Below are 24,632 nucleotides of genomic sequence, written 5' to 3'. Positions count from 1 at the left end.
AAAATGCAGCCTGCATCTTATGCATTGACCAGTCGGGACTCTGGTGAGTGGCAGACTTTTCACCCGAATGACAGACATGACGAATGCGCCTTGTCACGAACTGGTTGGGTCCAGACTCCAGAGAGTGGACAAGTGGACAATTGATGCGCTTTTGATCTAAGAAGCCTATACGTACGTATCCCGTTTTCTGGCGAAGGCCATCATCACGCACCTTGCTTCTTGTTCCACTCCACACAATCATCAAACTTGACGCCTTGGCCACCGAAACAGTCGAGTGCGCTGCCAATGGTGAGGTCGACTTTGCCGTGGCTCAGACGCTTGACCGCCTCCAAATCGTCCAGGCTTCGACCACCGCCAGCGTACGTGACGGGTATCGAGCACCACCGAGCTAGCCGCTCGATAAGTTTCTCATCGACTCCCCTTTGCAGGCCCTCATTATCAGCAGCGTGGATGAGAAATTCTGAGCAATACGGCTCTAGCGACTTGATGGACTCTTGCGTGACTTCCATATCGGTTATAGTCTGCCACTTGTTCATGGCCACGAACCAGCGATCATCGCCTTGTCGACGACAGCTGATGTCAATGACGAGCTTTGTCCTGTCGCCGCCCAAGGCTCCCAGCACAGCATCCAGGCGTTCTTGGCTGAACTTGCCCTCAGGAAAGAGGAACGAGGTGATGATAACCTTTTTTTTCTTGTTAACGTGTGTTTCGCCAACGGACATTTCACAAACCTTTTCTGCGCCGGCGTCTATCCAGCTCTGCGCATTTGTATCTGAAATGCCTCCTCCCAATTGAAGACCACCCGGCCATGCTTGTAGAGCGTCTGTCGCAGCCGCGCTGTTCCCGGGGCCTAGCATGATGACATGGCCGCCGGTGAGTGCATTCTCTTTGTACATGCATGCATAGTGCGAAGCTGGGAGTTTCGACACATAGTTGGTTTTCAAAGCCTCCGATGTGCTGTCGAGCGTACCACCAACGATTTGCTTCACCTCTCCCGCATGGAGATCGATACATGGGCGGAACCTCGTCATCTTGTGAATCTCGATTGTTGGCGATGAGGTCTTGGTCGCCAAGTATTCGGCGTTGGTGGAAATGCTGGTGCTGGTTTACTAATTATGACTCTATGCAGCCAGGCGCCATGACCTCCGTTCAACAAACCTGAGACGACAGACGACCCCACCTTTCGCTAGCGGCGCCACTACACCACGAAAGTCTCGCATCAAGGTATTGTTCATTCTAGCTCTGCCTCTGAAGCACCAACACAGCGATTGCGCCCGATCCGATACCCATATGACATTTGGAGCATTAACAGAAGGTATCTTGACTTGACGCAATTATCGAGTATTGGAAATTGAAAGCGTAGTCTACCATCGCACAGAGAAAGGCCTGGGCCAGGCGTCATCCTGACTATGCAAGTCGTGATCCTGCTTTATAGCAGCCCTCCGACACCAGATGGTCAGATAATGAATCCATCAGGAGATCCTGCCAGGACACCACAATAATACCATATGGTAATTGACGGAGGTTGTGATACGCGGAGATTCAGCTAGCAATCTTGAAATACTGTACTATTCTCAAGTTGATCTCAATCTGAAGAAACAATAATTGGGAGCCCTATCTCGTTCCCTACATAGCACATATTTTAGAATATCGGCGACGTTTCTTAACAAAGGTTATCAGGCCGAGTAACACGGGTCGATTGGTGTAGTGGTATCATAGTTTACTGGCAAGTTTGTTCGTCGATAGTTTAGTAAGATCAATACACGGTGGCTAATATATCGCAGTATATACAGTCAAGCTAGAAGAAAATTCCCAAAATACTACCCAAATGAAGAACAATCTCAGGTACTCATATCGACTCAATAATGCAGAGAGGACAGAATATCAATACTCGACAGAACTCTCAGCGTCCAGGAACAGATGGATCGAGTGGCAGCCGGCGACGCTTCTCCCTCTGTGGTGCGCCAGGTCAGCCGTGGGCTGGGTCGTGAGCTTCGCCAACTATGTCGGTTTTATGTTTCACGAGGTCGCCTTGCAACCCGAGTCTATGCCGCCGCTCCCTTTACGCCAGCCGCGCTTTGCTCCACTAGGTCCTGCCTCCAGCACGCCTCCCATTCGCAGCTCGACCGGTCTGCCTGAGTTTGGCCTTCGACACGTGCGTGAGTCGGGCCTGCGCCCCCCTAAGACCATTCCTCCACCTCCCGAGGATGTCAACATGGAAGACGACGACGACGACGCTAGTGCCTCCTTCTTGGCCCAGGAGCGCGTTGAGTAGGAGCGTGTCCGGGCTCCCTCTGTGCCTTCCGCGTCTCCTTAGGTCGTCGAGATCTCTTCGGGGGCTTGCACTTCCTCCTACTCGCCGCCAGCTCTACACTCGGCGAATAGTGATCAGGGTGAATCGGCGCCGGAGCAGGGAGAAGTCGCGCCCGAACCCAATGCTGCCAGTGTGGCTTGAACTGGGTCGATTCGACGATGCTATTTGGTTACTGAGCTTCACATGAGTTTATACGCTACCCTACCTTCGTCACATTCCCAATGACGCTTGTTGAACTGGGTGGTATGCTAAGGATCTCGTTGCATCCCGTGTTGGTACGATCCTACTTCATGGAGCGAGTGTCCGCCCTCTACAGGCTTTGTTGACGCAGGTGCATGGCACATGAAAGACAAAGTATTTTGCTGCATCTCGCGTGAGTCATTAGGTTACAGTGTATCAGCAAATTTGTACATTGCTCCAACATATGGAATCATTGTCTGTCAAAAAAAGCGCCAACAGCAGACCTGACCTTGCGAACGCATTGCCTTCCTCGATACCCGCGATACCAGTGTGCCGTTGCGCTCAACATACCTCAACAGAAAGGCATTTGAATTGACCACGCGTGCGGAAATTGATATTCCACCGCATTTGAGACAACTGGACGAATACGAGGCGGGCAGCAGATGGTGAAGCCTTCAGGCGCGGAAGCATTAGTGGCAATTCTTTCGTGATTTAACGCTCCAATAGTCGGTGCGGTAAGCGATGTGGCTTGTGTAGTTCTGCACTGGTCAACATTGCTGCCTGACGTGTTCGTGCGAGTCCAAAGCTGCAGATCAAGTTTGTGATTCAACACAACCCCGGCCATAAAATTCGCCAAGTAGATGGGGTTGGAAAACAGGGAGAACAGTGGTCACCTAAATGGCCCTGATTGATGCCTTAAGAGCCTTTGTTGGCCCAACAGAGATTAAAAGAATTGGGAGGGTCTTCGGTGCATTGTTTTCATACTGATTGATGAAAATCGTTGTCGAACAACCAATCTCTTCGTTGAAGTACCGTAACTGTCGTCGCAGTTTGAGTGCCATGGCCCTGTAAACCCAACATGGCCTCGCCACATACCTCCTTTGATGAGCTGCCCTCATTGATATCATCCGTTCACCCAGAACATCAGTATGCGCAGTACTGGAAACAGACCACGGTTGGCTGAATGATCGACTCTTAATCTTCGACAAGGAAAAATTGCCTTGCTAAAGTGAGAAACAAAATTAATCAACCAGAGAAAGTCAGAGGCAGTAGCCAATGTTAATTGGAAATCTCCTCAAACACTCTTTGGGGAGAAAATGATTGACCACAATGCGCGAAGTTCACAAATGTCACGAAGAGTCCTACTGCTTTCTCCTTATGCAGGCTAAACTATCAATTGGTGAGTAACTGCCTGCCAAGACCACGTTTCTTAGGGTTCTTCTTGTCTCCATTGAGCAAGTCGAACTTCTCAAATTCCCAGCGTGGCAGTGTCTCAGCAACGCCCCTGCTGCATACGAGAGCCACGCTTTCGCCGAGCATGTCTCGTTCCTGTCTGTCGCCATCCAAGTCACAATTAGACTTACCAAAATACTCTGGAACCTTTACACACTGAAGACGGCTTTGGACTCATGAACAATGTTGGCGGTGCGTGTTAGAGGTGGTATGTGTCGAAATTCTCCCGTCTTCGTCTTGGATCACAAGAGGCGCGAGTTGGAAGAAGTTGACGTCCAGGAGTTGTCGTGTATGTGACTGATGTAAGCAAATCCAACCCCCCACACGCGAAAGTTCGCGGGTTCAATCCCTGCGTTGACCTTGTCTTTTTGCGTAGTTCCTTTGTTGAAAGAGTGAAGCTGGGATCTCTTTTGGCCAGCACCTAAAAGGGGTGGGGGCTGACAAGGAAGGGACGTTTCCAACGTGTCAGGTCAACGAGTGTCCGGGGCTGAACTCTTTGCTAAGGACAAGGAATCCCAATTCAGAATGTAGTGCAGCGGTAAATATGAAGAGACGGAACTGCGAACGTTGGTGCAATCACTACAATCAGGGCTCCAAACTACGGACGTCAAAGCACACGCAGATTGTTGATGTAGTTACACACTAGTGACCCTTGACTGTTGCCACCAAACACACCCAATTCGACGAAAGAATAATCGAGAATGGAACGGAACAGCTCCATTTGATCTGCTGGAGAAAAAAAAAGAGCGAAAGCCGTGAAGGACTGGAGGCCATTTCCATTCTGTGTTGACTGAAGGGAGAGACCCAACGCGTGCAGGCATGATAAATAATTATGCCGTACCATGTCAAGGTCATGTTACTGTATCCGTAAGAAGCGCCCGGCGACGCTCTTCCGGGCATGCCTCGCCGCCTGCTGGGTTGACGTCCAAAAAGTTGGACGCGGCCCCTGGTCTCCAACTTGATGGAGAGACTCCAAAAAGACAAGGTCAACGCGGGGATTGAACCCGCGACCTTTCGCGTGTGAGGCGAACGTGATAGCCACTACACCAGTCGACCTTATGTTTAATTGAGATCCGAGGACTCGTTGTTGAAACAGAAGCTCACATTGTTTATTATGTGGCGCGTGGTGATGCTGGGACACAGTCAGGAGCAACGACGTCGGACGAACTGGAAATGGGTGACAAGGCGACCACTCAGATTAATGGGATGAACCCCACATTGCATGGCTTCCCGTCATCTGAAGTCTCAAGTCTCCTTTGGGTGCAGGTGCAGTCGTCTGATCATCTGATGTTCCTTGCTGTTAGCCGGCAGTCTGGCCAGGCCTGCTCACTGCGAGATCACTCTCAAAGACATCATTCAATCACGGCCATTCAATTGTCAATTGTTCTCCCGAAACGACCATTGTAGTCGCATTGATCTCACGGACAATCGTGATTGAACCCCCCGAACGAGACATTCTGCGATACTGCAGGTTAGGCAGGCGTCGCGCCTCTGGTCCTGCCGAGCCCTCGAGGCTCGCGCCAGAAATAAGCTCCAGGCAATTGGCCAATAACCGCGATCGCACCTGCACCACGCTCTGGACCCCAGCCCGGTCCCCTCACAGGGAGCTTGCCTGCGTTCCTGTTGCGACTTGCATGTCCTCTCGTGGTAACATGAGGTGAACCGTATAGCTGCTCGGGTTGTTGCGACGGTGGACCTGCAACTTAGCATTCCCACTATACCTACACGAAGTAATAGAGAGAATCGGGCATAGAATATTGAGTATGTACCTATGTTCGTTATTGGCTTCTGAATATCCACCCTTCCATCTATTGACCCAGAACATGAAGATTTTACTGTAACTCTCCTAATCAAACCGCAACAAGTTTAACGTCAGCAGATTAAAGGGCGTCACAGTAAGGCAAAGGCATGGTTTATAAGACGGTCCTTAATCAAATAACTTACCTTATTGAAAGGAATTGGGAGCCACTAGCACCAGCGAAGAAGCTGACGCTGGCGCCAGAAGAGATGTTGATGTTATGATAGGACATCAGGCCGGAAAAGAAGTAACAACCTTCGGAAAGGGTATAGTAAACGGTCTCTGTGACTGTCTCAGTCAGCTTCCCGTCTCCCTAAGTATGAAATCACGGGACGTCCATTGTCACTTGACAGGGTGCCATGGACTCAATAGGTGCTCGAGAGATTGAGTGAATATCATGAAAGCGATACTCCGAGGTAAAGGCTCAAGGGCTGGGGAAGGAGGAAAACATCGAGGAGAGAAGACAGAAGGGCATGTTGGGGAAGAAGGCTCAAAATACACACATGCAGTCAGGTGTGATGTGATCGGTGTGAAGGGACGCTGACACGTACCAGGCGCGGGAAGAAGATTGTTGACTTCATGTTCATGTTACCTGCGCGGTGATGGTGGGGTGTTGAGAAATGGGGAGAAGAGAAGAATGTGAGAGGTAGGAAATCACCCATTATAAAGGAGACCCCCGACCGCGACAATCAACCATCAACAATATCAGACCGCCCTCAGATTTTACCTACTGAATTACGCACTCACTCCCTTCAGTCTCATTTGAGGTTTGTTTGCCGTCTGATGCCAGAGTCAGCTATCACCACTGACATGGAAGGCAGCCTAACTCGTAGCAGTATCTCAATCACCAACTGACAGCCCGGCAGAACGCACAACGGTCGGGCGATTGATCATAACATGTTACAGTGCACTAGATGTGGCGATCAGACCAGAGTAATACAGGGCGCGCACGGCAGCCTGGGTGAGCTTGATGGCTCTCTTGACTGGTAAGGATGAATGTGTCCCTTTACGCTCTTGAGCGGGAAGTGGAGAGTTTCTGTAGAGACCTGCCACAGAAGGAAACGATTGGAAGATCACATGCAATGTTCATGTTAAATCAAAGGCATATTGACTACATGCATGCGATATATAGTGACTGGGAGTTAGATTACTTCTTAGGTTGCCTTTATATTTAAACTGCCAAGGAATTTCGTCGAGAAGATACTATCGAGTAGCATCGAATAGGAAGCGTGTACGATCAGACTCGGTGTGTCAGAGCTGCCTAGATCTGCGCTATGACTGACCTCGACTTTCGTTACGAGAGGGCACTGGAGCGCAGTAGTAGAGGCTAAAAGGAGTGGGCACGGAAATGCCGGATTCATGTTCCTCTATACATGTACCTTCATTTGCCTACCACACATGATCGCTACGAGCTGGGCAAGTTGTGACTCGTGAGATGAGAAGTGAGTAGCCATGTCAAAGGCATGGACTCCGGATATTTTGTGTATAGACACCATAGTGACCACGCTCACAGCTGTCAGCAGATATTCGAGTCTCAATTTAAAGTACGCACAGCGACGAGCAAAGAAATACATAATAGCAGAAATATATACAGGACAATACATGGACAAACAAAACCACCAATACACGCAGAAGAGACAACAGAAGCAAAGGAGAGTAAGGTAGAGTGCCACGCACTCACCCTTGCCAAGTCACGGAAAGACTAGTTCGTGGTCCTCAATCTCGAGCAGGGTACTTTGCATGGCAGTTTGCTGGGCCAATGATGCCAGCAAAGATACTAGGCGCTTTTTGTAATCCAGCAGACACCTTCGACATCGTTGTGAGCCTCTCCCAGTCAGCACAACAGCCGAGTTCCTTTCTCGTACATCTTCGTGGCACACTCGCTGCAGCCCATGTCGAAGGCTGTAGGACCATGCCAGGTCCACGACAGTCTACACTCAGCTTCCTCCTGATGGTGCCTTGCAGACTTCATGTCAACTCGTCAAGTGCAGCTGATCATCAGAACAGAAGTCATGGAACAACCAGGTTTGTTGGTGTCCTGCCAGCTTGTGGTCGTGTTGATATCCGGGCCGCGCGGCTTTGTGTCTGGTGGCATAGCACTTGCCCTGATATTTCCCTAAGAGCTTGTGTACCTACGCCTGACTCCTTGCCAGTCCTTGCCTAGCCAGCAGTTGAAGTATTTCGTGATGTGATGTGGCGCTTCCCAGGATGCAGCAGAAATGAGACCAGCCATTGACCAATGGCTGGTAGCGAAACTGCCCCACACTCCCTACCCCAGTCCCCTCACTCCGACTCCGAGCAATAAGGCCAACACCACCATCCATCCATCCCTCGACCACCGCGCCTCCAATTTCTGCCTCAAGCACACCTCGCCTGTCCCCCTCCCCATCGCCAACAGTCATGGCGGACTTTCTCAAGAACGCCTTTGGCGGCGTCAAGGACGTGCCGGCCGCCAAGGTCGACTCTGGTAAGCAAGCAGCCGCCCGCGTGCTCTTCCATTGCTAATTAAACGCGCGCGCCCACAGACTTTGCCGACTTTGCTGGTGCCCCCGACCCGGTCCCCGAGCCTGCGCCCGCCTCGGGCACGCTCGCGGCCGCCGCGTCCTCGACGACGGTGCCCTGGACCGCGTGGTACAACGTGCACGAGCGCCACACGCTGTCCGAGTTCAAGTTTGAGGGCATCGTGCTGCTGGTGGGCGGCCTGATCCTGGTGCTGCACCTTTTCGGCGCGCGTCTGAACCGCAACAAGGCCCGCGCCTTTATCCGCGCCCACGCGCCCGCGCTCGTGGGCGAGTTTGCCTGCGTGGGCTTTGAGGGCAAGCCCAACACGCTGTCGGGCGACGTCGAGCCCGAGTCCCTGCTCAAGGAGAAGTCGCTCTTTGAGTTTGCGACATACGCGACCGGCCGCCAGAACATTGCCTTTGCCGACGTCAAGCTGACGCTGACGAAAAAGTTCAACCCGCTCGTGCTCGGGTTCGAGACGGTGGCGGCCTACTTTTTCGAGACGACGTTTGACATGCCCTACGACGTGGCCGAGGTCTACATCTACCCCTTTGACGGGCAGGAGGCCCGGACGGTGCCCGGGTACCCGCCCGTGGCCAAGGACGCCAAGAGCAGCTACGACTCGTTCGTCTGGGCCGTCGTCAACAAGGACGTGATGCAAAAGGTGCGCGAGGCGCGCTACGACATCTCGCTGACGGCCACCAAGGAGAGCCCCAAGCTACCCAACTGGCTGACGGTCATGAGCGAGAGCGCCGAGATCACCGACGCCCTGCTGACGCCCGAGCTCATTGGCGCCATCACCGCGGCCGGCGAGCACAGCTTCGAGTACCTCCTCATCACCGACCAGCCGACCGACAAGCCCAAGACGCTCGACGAGACCAAGCCGAGCAAGCGTATCATCCTCAAGTACCGCCTGCCCGGGAACAGTGACTACAACGCCCTCAACACGCTCTTCAACTACGCCCTGCACCTGCCCGACTTCCTCGTCCAGCACGGCAGCTTCCGGCCCGAGGTGCTGCGCAAGGTCCGCGCCACGCGCGACAACATGAGCAAGGAGCTGCGCAAGGCCGCCGAGGAGGAGAAGAATGAAGAGCGCATCCTCGAGCGGGAAAAGGCCAAAAAGGCCAAGCGCGACGCCGAGCTTGCGGCCCTCGACGCCAAGGCGCAGAAGAAGTATCTCGAGAAGGAGCAGACCAAGGAGATGCGCAAGGCGCAGAAGAAGCAGGTCACGCGTGCGTAGGGGGGGGAAGGGATTTTGTAACATCACTGGAGAGGGAGGTAGCCGGGGGAGTCAAAATGAATAGTCTACTGTTAAAATCTATCACATTTAGGACTCTTCGTCCAGCGCAAAACGGTTCGTGAACTTGAAAGTGGCAAGACCCTGCTTGAAGGCGTCCACCAGCGCATCGACGCTGTCCACCGCGTACACACCGTCGCCCTCAGCCACACGCGCGGCGGCGGACGAGCCCATGTATCCAATGGGCTTACCCCAGTGATAGCCATCCTCGACAATCTGCGCGGGGCGCCGCGTCGGGTACAGGGGCGACTTGGCCTTGGATGCGAGCAGGACGTCGAGGCCGTTGGTGGCGACAATGCCGTCAAAGGCGACGGCGTCCGATGCGGCATAGGTGCTGTCGACGCCGTGGCCCATGGTCTCGGCCACGACAGCAGCAGTCACGTCCATGGCGGCAAAGGCCTCTTTGAGGGCGGTGGCCTGGGCGACGGACCCGTTCACCCTGTGGGAGGCGAGGAGGCCGACGTGGAGGGTGGCGATGGAGGGCAGGGGCTCGCCCATGATGCTGAGGCCGGCGGTGGTGTTGTCGTGGTAGTAGGTGGGATCGGCGGCGGGAGCGTCGAGGCCGAGGGTGGAAGCGACGCGGACGGCGACGTCGTGGCTGATCCTGTTGAGCTGGACGAGGACGTTCTCCTGAATGTCCGGGCTCACGTGGGAGACCTCGAAGCGGATGGCGTCGATGAGCAGCTGCTGCTCGACGGGGGTCAGGGAGTTGTAGAAGAGGCGCGGCTGGGACCAGTGATCGGCAAAGGACTGGGGACGGCGGCGGACGAGCGAGGAATCAGAGGCGATCTTGCGGTTGGGATCGGTGAAGAAGCCGCGGCCCTCGTCGCGGCCGGCCTGGCGGGGATAGCCCTTGTTGCGGGTGTTGGGGGAGTAGGGGGCGGTGTTCTTGTGGATGAGGTTCTGGGCGGCGCCGTCGCGATTGTTGTTGCGGACGGGGGCGACGGGCCTGTTGATGGGGAGCTGCTCAAAGTTGGGCCCGCCGTGGCGGTTGAGCTGGGTGTCGAGGTAGGAGAAGATGCGGCCCTGGAGCAGAGGGTCGTCGGAGAAGTCGACGCCGCGGACAATGTGTCCCGGCTGGAACATGACCTGCTCCGTCTCGGCAAAGTAGTTGGCCGGGTTGGCGTCGAGGCGGAGGAGGCCGAGGGGCTGGAGGGGGGCGAGCTCCTCGGGGATGATCTTGGTTGGGTCGAGGAGGTCAAAGTCCCAGGCGGCGGCGGCCTCCTCGTCGACGACCTGGACGGCGAGCTCCCACTCGGGGGCGTGGCCGGCGGCGATGGCGTCCCAGAGGTCCCTGCGGTGAAAGTCTGGGTTCTTGCCGGCGAGATGCTGGGCCTCGTCCCAGACGAGCGAGGCGCGGCCCTGCTTGGACTTGAAGTGCCACTTGACGAGGCGGGAGGTGCCGTCGTCGGTGACGAGGCGGTAGGTGTGGACGCCGAAGCCGTCCATGTGGCGGTAGCTCCTTGGGAGGCCGTAGCCGGCCATGGCCCAGAGGAGGGTGTGGAGGGTGGTGGACTGCTGGCTGAAGAAATCCCAGGCCGAGTCGTGGGCGGTGGCGGCCTGGGGCACCTCGCTGTCCGGGCTGGGCTTGACGGCGTGGATGAGGTCGGGGAACTGGATGGCCGACTGGATGAAGAAGACGGGGATGTTGTTGCCGACAATGTCAAAGTTGCCCTCGTCCGTGTAGAAGCGCGTGGCGAAGCCGTGCACGTCGCGCGCCGTGTCCGCGCTGCCTCGCGAGCCGGCGACGGTCGAGAAGCGGACGAAGATGGGCGTCTCCTTGCCCGCCTCGCCCAGGAACGAGGCCGCCGTGATGTTGGAGTAGTCGCCGTAGCTGGTAAAGGTCCCGTGGGCCCCGGCGCCGCGCGCGTGGACAGCTCGCTCGGGGACGCGCTCGTGGTCAAAGTGGGTGATCTTCTGGCGAAAGATAAAGTCCTCCAGCAGCGTCGGACCGCGCTCGCCCGCCGTCAGCACCTCCTGGTCCTCAATGGGGCCGCCAACGTCAGAGGTCATGTAGCCCTCCGAGTCGTCGACCTCGAAGTCGGCCAGGTGGCTGCGGGAGCTTAGGCCCTCGGCGCGGGCTGCGAGGTTGCCCACGTCGGCGAAAGGGCATTGCGCGTGTGAGAGGCTGGCGAGGCTGGCGAGGGCCGTTGCCAGGAGGGCAGAGTGAACGTGAAGCATGGCGAGGGTGGGGGAGAGATGCTGAGGAGGGTGGACCAAACGAGAGAGCGCAGTCTGTCTGGAGAGGCCGAGAGGGACGGCCTGATATACATCTCAGAGTTCACCTCACACCGGCTTCACATCCTTGCTCTGCGAGGCGGGACGATGTGACGGACAACTGGACTCTGGAGGCATCAGCACATGCTGCTGTGTAATTACGTAGCACTCACCATGCATCAAGCAGTAATGCGCCCATTGTCACTGGTGGGCGTGGGCCACCTTCATCTCCGCCGATAGAGTGCCTGCACGTTTGTTTGATTGTCGGTCTGCAGACGGTATGCAGGTACGTACGTACGTACGTACTGTATCATCAGGCCAGTGGCTCAATCGAGTGCGATTGCCGAGGGCCCTCATCAATGATATTGGACCTCGAGACGAAGCGTCCATCGTGGCATCGATCGACCGCCCTCCGCACGCCCACCCACCTTAAATCAAACTCTAACGGGCCTGTCCAATCACTGTCACTGGGCCAGTTTAAAGACCACAGTAGCCCAGAGTGCCGTCCAACTACCGCGAAACAAAACCAAAAGACTGGTGGGCGGGTGTGGCGCTCGGGAGGAGGGCCGGCAGATGCATGGAGTCGTATTGGAGACCAGGCCAGGCCAGGCACGATAATGAATGACCAGTAGATATCCATCCAGCTGCGTTGCATTGCATAATGACTGTAGAACGCACAGCAAGGTCTATTCATAGACGACCACATGGCTGCGTGCAGATGGCATCAGCTGATTTTGTTGCCATCGTCCTTGGTATCGACCCTTTCTCTCCACTCGTCCGTGTGATGAGGAGGTGATGCTCTCGCCGGGCGCTTAGAAGCTTGGTGATTTGGAAAATTGAGTTATTATTAAACAAGCCGTCGCGGACAGACAAGGTTGCATGACGGCAGATGCATCTCGGCGACGATCCCTGCTTGGCACAGCGCGGAGCAAAGGCTCATTCATGCTGGTAGCCTGATTCATGCATGGAGGCCTTGGTCGGTAGTAAATTAGTGCGTAACAGAATAAAGTGCCAGAATAGTGTGCCGTGAAGCCATGCTTTGTAGAATCGAAATCGTGAACATCGCTCATAAGACCAAACAAATCACCCCAACAGGACGTCCACCTCCTCGGGCTCGGCGCCCTCCCACGCCTTGCGCAGGACGTGCCCCAGCCCCCGACGGTAGGCGACGCCGCCGATGCGCTCGATCCAGAGCACGTTGACAATGTCCACAAAGTCGTCGGCGTCCTTGTTGGCCGCAAACTGCGCCGCGCTGAAGACGTGCGAGCCCCGCCGCTCCGTCGCCGTCGAAATCGCCACAAACTCGAGCACCTCGTCCCCCTCGTAGTTGGACGATTGGATTCCCAGCCACCCGTCGTGCGCCCGGAAGCTGCCCGCCCACCGCTGCGTCGTCCGCGACCACAGGTTGCCCACCGCCACCGGCGGGTTCATGGCCGCCTCGCGCGTCGACAGCGTCGCGTCATAGTCCACCTCGAACAGCGCGCTCGTCGTCCGGAACGACAGGTACGGACCGGGGAACGCCAGCTCCCCCGCCGGCGCTGGGTAGGCCACCCCGTCCTCGGGCGGCTCCTCCACGGGGATCGGGTACCTGAAGAGCGTGAGGTCGTCGCTGTCGTGCTGAAAGTGTGGCCCCACGCGCGTCCAGCCAGGCGGGTACGACGACACCGAGCTGCGCCGCGAGCGCAAGTCGCGAAAGTGCAGCCCATTGTTCGTCACGGGCGCGCTGGCCGTCCGGTCCGTGAGCGCCCACGTCACCGTTGGCTTGATCTTGAAGGCGTGCGGCGACTGCAGCCGCTGCGATGTGCTGCCGTCACTTGTCTTGTCCACCACGTAATCCGCCGCCGCGCGCCACAGCACGAGGTCGACCGGCACCCCGTCGAACCACCACCCCATCCACGACCACGACGGTAAGAATGGCGGCTGGATGACCGCGCGCCGCCGCATCGACGCCTGCGGTCGCCACAGAAGCGCAATGTCCAGGAACATGAGCGGCATGCCGTACAAGAACCCCCCCGGAAACACCCTCGACAGCACATGTGTGATGCCGGCAAACGCCTTGAGTGTGTCGTCCACCCTAGTCACGCGACGTGCACTGTAGTCCGCCGCGATGCGTGCGTACTCGTCCAGGTCCGGCCACGGCGCGTGCCGCCACGCAAAGGCCGCCTCGGACAGGGGATGCGCGCACGCAGCCCTGCGTCCCCGCACAGCCGCCGTCGGACTGTCTTGCCATAACTCGCAATGACACTCCCAGGTAATAGCATCCTCAAAGAAGAAGACCTTGCGCCGAGAATAGTATGACTCCTCCAGTGTCCACCCTCGCGTGCTCCATTTGGACTGCCGCACCAGATCGGCGTGGTTCTCCGTCCCAGACCCCAGTCCTCGCGGCCCCTGCCTGCGCGGATTCAGCGGGATAAGACCAGTGTGCACATCGCCATGCGCGGCCACGAGCGTCAGGTAGGCGTTGGCGAATACGTAGGCCATGTGCTGCGTGTGACTCTCCATCTCGTCCTTGTCGTCCTGCGTGATGCACAGCTGGTCTACCCAGAGATACCGTAGTCCCAGCTTGCGCGCCGTCCACATGGCGTCGAGGATGGTCTGCGGCAGGTCGGCCTCGGGCAGGGCGTCCTCGTACACGTCGATGTTGGCCTTGGCGAGGCGGATGTCGCCTGTCTCGGTGCGCGCGCCGCCGCCCCAGACGTAGCTCAGCGCCACATAGCGATCGCCGGGCTTGCTGCGGACAAGACAGCGGTCCGTCGAGTCAATGAGCCAGGTGGGGCGAAAAGTGTCGACCTCGTCGTCAGTCTTGGACGAGCTGGGCGGGCTGCAGTGGTGGTCGTGCTCGCGGTTGCACGTGTCCAGCCAGTCGCGGATGCGGGAGATGGGCGACTGCGTGGGCTTGCCGGGCGCCGTCGAGGTGCGTCGCTGGATCGACGCCTGCGTGTCCTGGCGCGCCTTGAGGAACGAGTTGCGCACGCGGTCGGTGATGCTGTTGCGCTTGGAGCTCGTGCTGGGGTCGCGGCGCGGCGACGACCGGTTGAAGCCAAGGTCGGGCATGGAGGTGGCAGCGCTCGAGCTGGGCGCTGTCTGTCTGCAGATGCGAATCGTGCAGCTGGGCGGGTGAGACTGGAGGGCAAGGTCAAGATGAGGACTGAGGTGTGAGTGAGGCGAGGGTTGATGCGCCTGAGGCCTGATGCGCGACGCGACGCGATTGGGTCGCAATGTGACGGCCTGACGGCCTACTTGTACAGGCCTGACCAGGAGCTGAATAGGCGCTGGATTAGTGAGCTGAGGCTGCTGAGCCCCCGGCAGACGCCTGGAGCTAGTGGGGCCGCATCACCTTTCAGGGCATGGACAGACTGGACGATGAAGTGCACGTACAGCCTCGAAGACACCGCGTCTGAAGGACTGAGTAAGGACTGAGTCTCAAGATGATCCAACTGCATCATTCAAGAAGCTCTTAACGTAAAGTAGGTAGACACGTGGCACCCCGCTGTCTCGGCATCAGTGTCTTGCCTCAGCAGCGTTGCCTGGTCGACCACAGGGACCACTCACAGACTAATCATCTATTCTCACGCTCCATCAACCAACGCCTCTCTATCACCAATGTCCTCTATCGCTAACGCCCTCTATCCTTTTCTTGTACAGTCCCCAGAGTACATGTAGTTTACTCCTGCGCCGCGCGCTTCAGGTCCTTCTCCAACAGGCTGGTGCCGGTCATCTCCTCCGGCTGAGGCAGGCCGAGCGCCGCCAGCACCGTGGGCGCCACATCACCCAGCACACCCTCGGTGGTGTCCTTGAGAGCCCAGCCCTCGGGCGCGTTGGCCATGATGAGGGGCACCTTGTTGGTCGTGTGGCTCGTCTTGGGCTTGCCGTCCGCAAACTTCATCTCCTCCGCGTTGCCGTGGTCCGCCGTGATGAACAGGATGTAGCCAGCCTCCTTGCAGCCCTCGTAGATCTTGGCAATCGCCTTGTCGCACGACTCGACCGCCGTCAGCGCCGACTCGTACACGCCCGTGTGGCCGACCATGTCAGGGGCCGCGAGGTTCTACAAAAAAAGGTCAGCATCGTTTCACACCGCCAAGGGAAGCACCACGTCTACGTACACACATGACAAAGGGGAACTTTTGCTCCTTCATCCGCTTGTTGACCTGCTCGGCCACCCCGTCCTGGGACATCTCGGGCGCCTGGTCGTAGGTCGCCACGCTCTTGTTCGACGGCACCAGATCCTGGTCCATGTCGCGCGTCTCGAGCGCAAACACCTTCTCGACACCGCCGTTGAAGAAAAAGGTCACGTGCGCGTACTTCTCCGTCTCGGCAACGTGCACCTGCTCGACGCCCTGCTTGCCGAGCCACTCGGCGAGCACATTGTCCATCACCTGCGGCTTGGACACCACGGGGAAGGGAAAGTCCACCTTGTACTGCGTCATGGTGGTGAGGTTGATGTTGGGGTAGGGGAAGTCGGGCAGCACCGAGCGGTCCACGTCGCCGAGCACCTGGGTGATCTGGCGCACGCGGTCAGATCGGTAGTTGAAGAACAGCACGGTATCGTCGTCTGGCACGGAGTTAGCTAGAGGGCTCAGATCAAACGCGAGCGGTATACCGACCCTTGATGCGCCTCTCATCGCCGCCGACAATGATGGGCTTCAGGAACTCGTCGCCGTCCTTGCCGCCGCCCTTGGCGTAGCTGTCCTTGACCGTCTGGACGGGGTCCTCAGAGGTCGTGCCCTCGCCGAGGACCATGCCCTTGAGAGCGCTGCCATTGTCAGACCAGAGTCTCCCGGTGAATGAAACAAAGAAGGCACCCACATTTCAATGCGCTCCCAGCGCTTATCGCGGTCCATGGCGTAGTAGCGGCCGACCACGGTGGCAATCTCGCCAGTGCCAATCTCCTTGGCGGTGTCGAGCAGCTCCTGCATGTAGCCAGCACCGCTCCGGGGGTCGGTGTCGCGGCCGTCACCAAAGAAGTGGATGAAGACCTTGGGGATCTCCATCTCCTTGGCGAGCTTCAGGAGCGCGTACAGGTGCGTCTGCTTGGAGTGGACGCCTCCGTGGGAAACGAGACCCTATCATCGCGTCAGCCTCGAGGCCAGTGTGGCCGATCTCTGTTACTCACGCAGAGGTGCAGACGGCCGTTGCCATTCTTGGCGCGCTTGAAGCAGTCGACAAGCACCTGGTTCTGTCCAAGCTTGCCCTCCTTGATGGTCTGGTCTGCGCACAATCAGCAGCTGCACTCGAGCCAAGACGAGAGACACCCACCAATCCGGACGACGTCCTGGTACACCACGCGTCCGGCGCCAATGTTCAAGTGGCCGACCTCGGAGTTGCCCATGAGGCCCTCGGGCAGGCCGACCGACGTCGACGACGCCTCGAGCTTGGTGTAGCAGTCCTTCTGCTGGGCGAACCCGTCCATGACGGGGCACTCGGCGTTGGTGATGGCGTCGCCGTCCTTGGGCGACGCCTCGGTGGGCACGCCCCATCCGTCAATGACAATGAGGCACGCCTTTTGCTCGGTCTTGCTCATATTGATCGTGGGGGCTGATGTCGACAGTGAGATGTTTAGGTTCAAGGTGAGAAACTTGAAGTTGAGATGGTGGGGTACAGCTCAGCTTAGAGGGAGGGGCAGCACCTGGAATCGGAGGGGCACCCGTCTTGGTCTAACTGCAGAATACGAGTGATATAGGTGAAAAGAGCGTCACAGTGAATCATTTGTTTATCGAGATGATTCAAATATCTCAAGCCATAGGTCTGGCCAATGATTGCTCAATCTCCTCTCGCATTTCGCGTGGTGCCGCCCGGAGCCTGAGGCATTTCCCTCCAGCCAGCCAAGCAGCTTCAACGCGTCCGATTCAGGGATGACGTCGGTCGCCCTGCATTCACTCATGCGCGCGCGAGCGACTGGACGCAATGACAGACATCAATCATGTCGCCAACAGCTGTTTGCTACCGACATGTTCTGCATTGTTCACTATCATGCCATCAATGTTGATCTACGTTCTTTGGTGTTACGGTCGTCGCGTCCGTCGCGTCCTTCACCTGGCGTGAGGGAGATCAGTGATCGCGTAACATGGATCATTTTCTTTTTCTCCAGATAAGTAGAGACGAACCCTTAACTTAGATGCGCAAAACTTGACTCTCCAACACTCCGACCTACCTTGGTGCTGACATCGCAAACAAGACGCAATGGCAAACTTCACGCGCGAGCGCATCGTGCGCGCCCTCATGGCGTTCATCCTCAGGGTCATCGTCAAGACCCACGACCTTGCCTACCATGTCCTCGTACACAGGGCAGTCCACATTGGCTACTCGTACGTTTACATATTTCTGCTTCCCGTTGACCTACTCATCGCGAATGTCTTGCACCTTGCTTGGGTATGTTTGACTGTGGTCTGGGGCTATCTCCTCGTCAGCATCTCTACCAGTTTTCCCCTTGACTTGGACGAGGAAGCCGCCGAGGTCAACACCGAAATATTGATTGTGATCAACTGCGCAGTCAGGTTTGTCTGTCTCTTGGAGTTTTTCCTCGAGTTCGTCGTTGACGCCTTGCTCGACATTCGGGACAAGCTGCTCGAGCTATACAGCCAAAGTTCCACCGGCCTTCGGATCCTCTTCTGGGTCATTCTCAACTGTATCTCGGTGTACAAACGGTATTTAGACGAGTGTTGAGAGACATCCAGGCTTGGCATAGTGACAAGAGCCTAGTATTTGTGGAAGGTATGTCTCATGTCGCCTTTGTCGATCCAACAAAGCCTTGCACGACGAGCTGGTCGAGCGTTCCCATTCATACAACAAAGGGGCGCACGACAATCAGCGCCTTGTTCTTGCATCTCAATCATGAGAAAAACAGCTTGTGTTCCATGGCGAACATCCGAGTCATTCTTGGTACCAAGCGATTATAAGTGCACATATTTGACAAGCCCTCACTCCACAAGCAGCAACTTGATTTCTTACAGACAACCAAACCAGGCCCTCCCAAACACACACAACATGGAGGAAGATCTTCCGTACGACCCTCCCCAAATTGACGCGGTCCTGACCCTGCACTGGCAGAATTACCAGTACAGTGGTCATATTGCCCGATACTTCTATGCCCTTCTCATCCGAAAGACTCGCGAGCTCTACCGCGCGAGTCACGTCCCCATCAACCAGGCCACCGATGCGCCAAAAGGAAATGTCTTTTTCCGCTTGCCCTTCATTCGTATGGTGCCCTGGATTCTCCTTACTCTGTTCTCCACTACCTTCATCATCATCTCAGAGCACATTGTCATGCCCATTCTGGGTGTCTTCAGCGAGGTGCCCTTGCTCATCTGGCCCTTCCTTTCTGGCCTCTTCGCCTCTCTGTCCACTGTCAGCCATGCACATGCAGTTATCCTGACCATGTTCGTTATTGTGGTGCTAGACACTTGTATGACGAGGACGACCATCGCGGGCCAGTTTCGTGCAGGTGGCCTGACGCTGTTCACCAGCATGTGCATACGGACCTTTATCACCTACAATTGGTCCATTATTCGCAGGAGCATGCCCTTGATCTTTTTGTTCCACAGATTGCGACTCCATTACGCGCTTTGGTACTTTGACCAGATCGCATGTAGGATCTGGGATATAGCGAGCGGTGATGGCGAAGAGCTTTTCGACAACGTATCGCTCTATCTCGATCCTCCGAGCCCCTTTGAGAGCCCTTCACCTTCTTCCGTCTCGTCTTTTTCTCCAGAACGGTACAGTCCTCCACGGAGAGCTCGGCGTTGGTCTGGCGCCTGCCCCCCCTCTCCCTCACTCACCGAAGTTCGTTCACAGTACAGTCCCCCCGTTGTGGACCATAGGTCCCGTCCTCGCATCCACTTTGATGCTACGGCGGATCCTCCGACCGATAGGAAAAGGCCATACCGCCTGACCGTCAGGACCACCCCGCAAGCCCCGAAGCAACGTGCGTCTTGCGGGCCTCCCAGGTCTTGTGCTCAGATGAGTCCGGCCGATCCGTCCGTGGAATTTAGTAGGGTGATTCATTGGTTGCGGGATGAGCTGAGCGAGAAAGGAACGTGAATTTGAGAGCAAGTCGCAAGATCACGGAATCTATCAAAAAGACTTGGACTCCAACCCAGCTCTTGCGATGGTATCCTCAACGCCACGAGATACTATCTTGGTTTGGTTATAGGATACAGGGGGGAATTCCCTTGTAGGTCGTTGTTACAGTCGTCTTTAGATTATATTTGTATTGAGTGGAATTTTTTAGACACATGGTGAGTTTTTACCGAGACCACATTCCCTTTTTTTCAATTAGACGTACATTATGACAGGGTTCCCCCGGCCAGCAAAACAGTACAAAAGAAGCATACAGCGATGTAACAGTCCAGGAGAAGTATTTTAGAATGTAGCCGTTGATAGCAGGTCAAAGACTAGGAGATTGACGACCCTCGGATCACCAGGTACGTCGTCATACAGGGTAAGCCAGCTGTTGCCCTGTCAACGCTCCACACCCCTGGACAACGCACGAAGTTCAATTGGTCAACATCGCTCATCACCGTCAGTAAATCACATCTCACACCTTACATTGCATACGAACAGTACGGATCAGATGTTCAAGCCCTCCTCACGCAATGCCCACCAAAGCGACGACGACGGGGCAGTATGGCACAAGGTCGACGCGGACAAGATCCGCACGCCAGCTGGCAGAATTGCCCCAAAGCCCGCTGCGCCCACAGGCCGCATTGGTGCACGATCCAGTGGATGACCTGGCATCGAAGTTAAAAGACACCAGAATTGTCGATCAGAAGCCTTTGGGAAAATCGCCGCGGAAATCAATCGCAGTTATCGACCTCACGCAGGACGAAGATGCGGAGGAGAAGGTGCACCACAGCCCACCCCGCAAGGCTCACGAGCGCACAAACACAGCCGACCATGGGAATCAAGTGAACGGCCTCGACGAAGACAACTTGAGATCTCTCACATGGGACGAGGTCTGTCCGCCCGGCGACTCTATCCAGAAAATTGCCGAAGCGTCGTACGCAGAAGTCTACCGCGTCACCAACGAGCGCGGGACCAGCATCATCAAAGTCATCCGCCTCGAGTCGCCCATCAAAGCGCAGACAAAGGCACAGGTCAAGTCAAGCTTGGTCGACGAAGAGCCTCGGTCCGCCGTCGACGTGGCGGGTGAGCTGCAGATCTCGGAGTTGTTGGTGGACATACCGGGCTTCGTGGTGTACAAGGAGCGTTACATTGTACGGGGGAAGACAACAAAAGGGTTGCTGGAGACGCATCAAGCTTTCCAGAAGAAGATGAAGAGAGAGGATCCCGGGCGGGCCCAGTTCTATCCTTCCCCGAGTCGCTACCTGGATGGCACCAAGTTTCTGGTGGTGGAGCTGGGCGACGCGGGCAAAGCGCTCGAGGATTTCGAGCTCACGACTGAAAGTCAGCTTTGGGACGTCTTCCTGCTGCAGGCCATTGCGCTGGCACGGGCGGAAGACCACGCCATGTTCGAGGTATGTTCGTAACCATGGCTGAGCCTCGCACAGCACTCACATGTACAGCATCGCGACCTACACGAGGGCAACCTATGTATCCGGCAAGTTTCCTCTCCCCGGGCGAAACCAGCAGACGCGCCACAGCCCTTTGGCTACTCTGGCCTTGACATCACCATCCTCGACTACGGCCTCTCGCGAGCCGAAGACATGTCTGTGGACTTTGCCAAGCCAGTTGCGTCTGACCTGGAACGAGACCTGAGCCTGTTCACTAGCACTCATGCGCCGCAGTGCAAGGTGTATCGCCAGATGCGTTCGTTCCTACTCAAAGCCGATCGCACTTGTCTGCCGCCCGAGGAGCACTGCGTCCCGTATGCAAAGGGGGTGGATGGTCCGCTGTCCTGGGAAGTATATGCGCCGTACACCAATGTGCTGTGGCTTGCCTATCTCTACGAGTACTTGATTAAGAACTTCAAGGGCGAAAGAGCCGAGGTTCTCGCCTTTCGAAGGGCTACTAGGGAATTTTGGATCTATCTGAACCCTAGAGCAAAGCCCGACGTGCCCATGTTCGGCAGCGCCGCTGACATTGTGTGCTATGCTGTCGAAGCCGGCTGGATGAGCGAGGGCCAGATCCTGGAGGGTGCCTCAGTCGTCGAGAGAGAAGACACCAGCATCATTCTATCGAAGGAGGATGCCGCCGCGGATGCCGATCTATCGACGAGACAATCGCCGAGGAGACGCACGAGGACGCGGGAACTGTGAGCTTCCATTTTGCATGATTTTGGCGTTGATACATATGAGATACCCATGAATGAGACTTTGGTAGCGTTGAGTTTACGTAGGCGAATCTGACATTGAGGCTTGACTCGTTATTGATGGCAGCTGGTGCATGATGCAGACGGAAATGAGCAGCGCCTCCCCGCGTGTCGTGACAATGATGGACTTGCTCGAAGTGTGCCTCATCTCCGAATGAAGATCATATCACACGCCGCTCAATTCTGTTAAGAAAGACACGTAATCATGGTGGTGACGCTAACAGACCCCACGTCCGTCCGGCGACCTCGGTGTTCCCCAGAAACGCACTGGCAGGTGAACCGAGGCTAAACGCGGCGCAGCCGAGAACGTCGAATCCACTTCTTCAACGTCCGCCAGCATCGTCAAGCTGCTGCAGCTCCACCGGCTCGACCACGCACGCCTGTCTGTCTTTGCCCATGACCATGGCGCGCTGTTGCTTGTGAATGTGTCTCGCTCGGGTACGACCATTGTCTGGACACTTTTGCGCTTCCATGATATTTCTTAATCACCTACCAATTGGCCTCGCTTCCTTCCACACCGACCGGCACGCACCATGTCTCTCAACGGCCCCTTTGCTACGTTGACCTCGGGCGGCGACCCGTCGAAACCATTCTCCAGCGGCCTCCTCTCATCCTCTGTATCGTCCATCTCCTCAACTTCGGCCCGACACACCTCTCACATCTCCAAAACCTACCGACAAGCCTCCACGCTCTTCCTGACGCGTCGGCTGCCCGAGGCCCTGTCTACTCTCCTCCCGCTCATCACACCGCCTGAACCGGCGGCCGAACATGGCGAGCCGGCACCTGTCGCACAAGCGTCACGCACAACGCGCATCAAGATATGGAGCCTGTATCTGACCATCCTCAATGCGATTGTGGAGCTGGAGCCGGAGGAAGGAAAAGATGCATTCGGCGGGCAGGAGTGGAGGGCTCTGAGCAACAAGGCGCGCGATGGCGAAGTCTGGGAAGAGGTTGTCAGGAACGGATACCATGGGGTTGAAGGGGATGTGGATGCAGACGTGGTCATCAATCTGTGAGCTGGATCAATGCCTCTGTGAAGCTGACAGCGACTAACAGCAATAGGGCGACACTACTCCTAGCCCATGCGCGAGATCAGATCCTGAACCAGAAACGCTTGGAGGCCTACCTCGCGTCGTCTACACAACCAAATCTGGACGTCAACTCGCGGCTCATGTCCCCATCGCCCGCGCGCTCCCATTCGCGCTTCCGATCCCCAGCCAAGCGAGCCAGCGGCGCCAGTACACCCCGCGACCTGAATGCCAGAGTCAAGATCCTCGAACTATACACACTCCACGTCCTGCTACGCAACGATGAATGGGACTACGCGCGCGAGTTCATCACCATGAGCGTCGTGCTCGACGAAGAGCGGAGAGAAGCCTTCCTCCAAGCGCTCCAGAGTCTGCGAGAAGACCAAGAGGCCCAAGAAAAGCAGGAGCGGGAGGAGAGGCAACGGCAAGAAGAGCAGCTGCAGCGAGAGATTGAGGAGGCGAGGCGACAGCGAGAAAGGGTCGAGGCGAGAGAGAAAGGGCGGTTAGAAGAAGAGAGGGCGAAACGAGCAGCCAGCGAGACGGACTATGGTGTCGAGGACACGCCTAGTATAGCGTCGTCGAGCAGAGCGCGCCCAAACCGGTCGACGTCGGAGGCTGCGTCAAAATCGGCGCGGCCTCCTCGGTCCTCCATGGCCAAGTCGAATGGCAAGGCCGTGGCTCCTCTCACTATCACGGCGCGGGCGAGCATGGTCATTGGCCGGTTGCAAAGCATCATCGCACAGCTAGGGGCGTCCCTGAACAGCAACCCGACGCTGGTGATGAGACTTCTCATCTTCATCATGAGCATGCTCATCATGTTCGGCAACAGAGCCGTCCGGCAAAGGGTGCAGAGGGTGCTCGGTGCCTCGTGGGCCAAGGTGCTGGCGACAGCCGGCATGGGGACCAAGGTCAGCTACATATAAGCTGAACCTGTGTATTCACGTCTTTTTTGTTTTCATTTGTCGTTTTTCTGGCATTGGAGTCTTGCGAGTATTGAGTATCACGCTATCACGACTGAAAATACACATTGTAGGTGTAATAATCACTTTGGATATCTCCCAACTGCTGTAGTCTACAAAGAATAGTAGGCCCTCAATATCATCCTGTGTAAACGCCAACGACGCCTTGTGTGTATGTGCCAGAGTATCTTTGGATCAACAACGTGAGGCACATCGCTGTCGCGCCCCACGAAGCTTGATCAACATGAAGTGATAGCCCAACCCAGGCCACCTCGGTGTTAATAATTCGCATTTCGGTTCGTTTTTTTCTGATAGAACAACTGTTGCCATTGTTAGCACCCTGTACAGCGTCGGCACGTGGCGAACGGAAACTCACGTCTGTTCTTGAACTGCCCAGATTTATAATCTTGGGGCACCCATCTCTGTCCTTCTCCAGTCGCGTGCATTCAAAGCAGTAGAACGCGTCCGAGATACCCTCTCCGCCGCAGACGACGCACTTGTTCTGGTAGTTGCCGAAGCTGCACTCGTCGCAGATGCGGGCGAGGGTCGTCGGTCGGACGTAGGAGTCGCAGACGGGGCATTTGCCGTCGCACTTGTCGCAGAGGCGGCCGATGGCGATGCCGGCCTGCTTGCGGCACATGACGAGATCGCTGCAGCGTGTTAGAATCGGGTAGTCTATTGTGGGAGGCTGGGAACGTACGGATGATGGCGAGACATGACGACAAGGGACTGTGAAGTGAGGTTGTCGAGGTTAAGAGTGGTGGCGCGGGCTGTTGACGTTGGTCGACTTTTCCAAGGCACGTACGTCCCAGGTCCCTTGGCTTGTGATTCGATTGA

The 24,632-nt window shown here is 56.4% G+C and overlaps 10 protein-coding genes and 1 non-coding gene across 11 annotated transcripts; 5 read left to right on the top strand and 6 right to left on the bottom strand.

Moving 5' to 3' along the window:
* Nucleotides 1-173: 173 nt before the first annotated feature.
* On the bottom strand, nt 174-1,131 carry F5Z01DRAFT_163082 (uncharacterized protein). Its single transcript, XM_046257824.1, has 2 exons — nt 732-1,131; nt 174-683 (listed from the first exon to the last, which is right to left on the bottom strand). Exons 1-2 carry the CDS (start codon nt 1,029-1,031, stop codon nt 204-206), a joined length of 780 nt encoding a protein of 259 aa, XP_046117253.1. The 5' UTR covers nt 1,032-1,131; the 3' UTR covers nt 174-203.
* A 3,579-nt stretch (nt 1,132-4,710) lies between these two features.
* Nucleotides 4,711-4,783, bottom strand: F5Z01DRAFT_t61. The gene has a single exon. It is a non-coding gene; the product is annotated as a tRNA-Val (tRNA).
* A 3,034-nt stretch (nt 4,784-7,817) lies between these two features.
* Nucleotides 7,818-9,307, top strand: F5Z01DRAFT_737668 (uncharacterized protein). The gene is made up of 2 exons (XM_046266805.1): nt 7,818-7,992; nt 8,051-9,307. Exons 1-2 carry the CDS (start codon nt 7,926-7,928, stop codon nt 9,265-9,267), a joined length of 1,284 nt encoding a protein of 427 aa, XP_046117252.1. The 5' UTR covers nt 7,818-7,925; the 3' UTR covers nt 9,268-9,307.
* A 3-nt stretch (nt 9,308-9,310) lies between these two features.
* On the bottom strand, nt 9,311-11,679 carry F5Z01DRAFT_162987 (catalase). The gene has a single exon (XM_046257822.1). The coding sequence runs from the start codon at nt 11,503-11,505 to the stop codon at nt 9,355-9,357; it is 2,151 nt and encodes a 716-aa protein (XP_046117251.1). The 5' UTR covers nt 11,506-11,679; the 3' UTR covers nt 9,311-9,354.
* Nucleotides 11,680-12,435: 756 nt separating this feature from the next.
* F5Z01DRAFT_162963 (tol protein) lies at nt 12,436-15,094 on the bottom strand. Its single transcript, XM_046257821.1, has 2 exons — nt 15,094; nt 12,436-15,031 (listed from the first exon to the last, which is right to left on the bottom strand). The coding sequence occupies exon 2, from the start codon at nt 14,593-14,595 to the stop codon at nt 12,625-12,627; it is 1,971 nt and encodes a 656-aa protein (XP_046117250.1). The 5' UTR covers nt 14,596-15,031; nt 15,094; the 3' UTR covers nt 12,436-12,624.
* F5Z01DRAFT_163017 (BPG-independent) lies at nt 14,870-17,227 on the bottom strand. Its single transcript, XM_046257823.1, has 7 exons — nt 16,798-17,227; nt 16,655-16,749; nt 16,348-16,604; nt 16,146-16,294; nt 15,645-16,093; nt 15,094-15,586; nt 14,870-15,031 (listed from the first exon to the last, which is right to left on the bottom strand). The coding sequence occupies exons 1-6, from the start codon at nt 17,060-17,062 to the stop codon at nt 15,206-15,208; spliced, it is 1,596 nt and encodes a 531-aa protein (XP_046117249.1). The 5' UTR covers nt 17,063-17,227; the 3' UTR covers nt 14,870-15,031; nt 15,094-15,205.
* A 494-nt stretch (nt 17,228-17,721) lies between these two features.
* F5Z01DRAFT_675235 (uncharacterized protein) lies at nt 17,722-18,204 on the top strand (the record flags this gene model as incomplete). Its single annotated transcript, XM_046265129.1, has 1 exon — nt 17,722-18,204. One exon carries the CDS (start codon nt 17,722-17,724, stop codon nt 18,202-18,204), a length of 483 nt encoding a protein of 160 aa, XP_046117248.1.
* On the top strand, nt 17,948-19,944 carry F5Z01DRAFT_162955 (uncharacterized protein). Its single transcript, XM_046257820.1, has one exon. It carries the CDS (start codon nt 18,262-18,264, stop codon nt 19,576-19,578), a length of 1,317 nt encoding a protein of 438 aa, XP_046117247.1. The 5' UTR covers nt 17,948-18,261; the 3' UTR covers nt 19,579-19,944.
* A 58-nt stretch (nt 19,945-20,002) lies between these two features.
* F5Z01DRAFT_658504 (uncharacterized protein) lies at nt 20,003-22,066 on the top strand. The gene is made up of 2 exons (XM_046263703.1): nt 20,003-21,014; nt 21,063-22,066. Exons 1-2 carry the CDS (start codon nt 20,133-20,135, stop codon nt 21,753-21,755), a joined length of 1,575 nt encoding a protein of 524 aa, XP_046117246.1. The 5' UTR covers nt 20,003-20,132; the 3' UTR covers nt 21,756-22,066.
* Nucleotides 22,067-22,140: 74 nt separating this feature from the next.
* Nucleotides 22,141-23,847, top strand: F5Z01DRAFT_162125 (uncharacterized protein). Its single transcript, XM_046257814.1, has 2 exons — nt 22,141-22,820; nt 22,871-23,847. The coding sequence occupies exons 1-2, from the start codon at nt 22,342-22,344 to the stop codon at nt 23,757-23,759; spliced, it is 1,368 nt and encodes a 455-aa protein (XP_046117245.1). The 5' UTR covers nt 22,141-22,341; the 3' UTR covers nt 23,760-23,847.
* A 226-nt stretch (nt 23,848-24,073) lies between these two features.
* On the bottom strand, nt 24,074-24,512 carry F5Z01DRAFT_675232 (pre-mRNA splicing factor ini1; the record flags this gene model as incomplete). Its single annotated transcript, XM_046265128.1, has 3 exons — nt 24,074-24,115; nt 24,172-24,445; nt 24,496-24,512. The coding sequence occupies 3 exons, from the start codon at nt 24,510-24,512 to the stop codon at nt 24,074-24,076; spliced, it is 333 nt and encodes a 110-aa protein (XP_046117244.1).
* Nucleotides 24,513-24,632: the final 120 nt, after the last annotated feature.

The sequence above is a fragment of the Emericellopsis atlantica genome, assembly GCF_019669845.1.
Source record: "Emericellopsis atlantica unplaced genomic scaffold F5Z01scaffold_17, whole genome shotgun sequence".
In the NCBI taxonomy this organism is placed as follows: domain Eukaryota; kingdom Fungi; phylum Ascomycota; class Sordariomycetes; order Hypocreales; family Bionectriaceae; genus Emericellopsis; species Emericellopsis atlantica.
The sequence above is the reverse complement of the archived record's forward strand: the minus strand, read 5'-3'. Positions and strand labels throughout refer to the sequence as shown.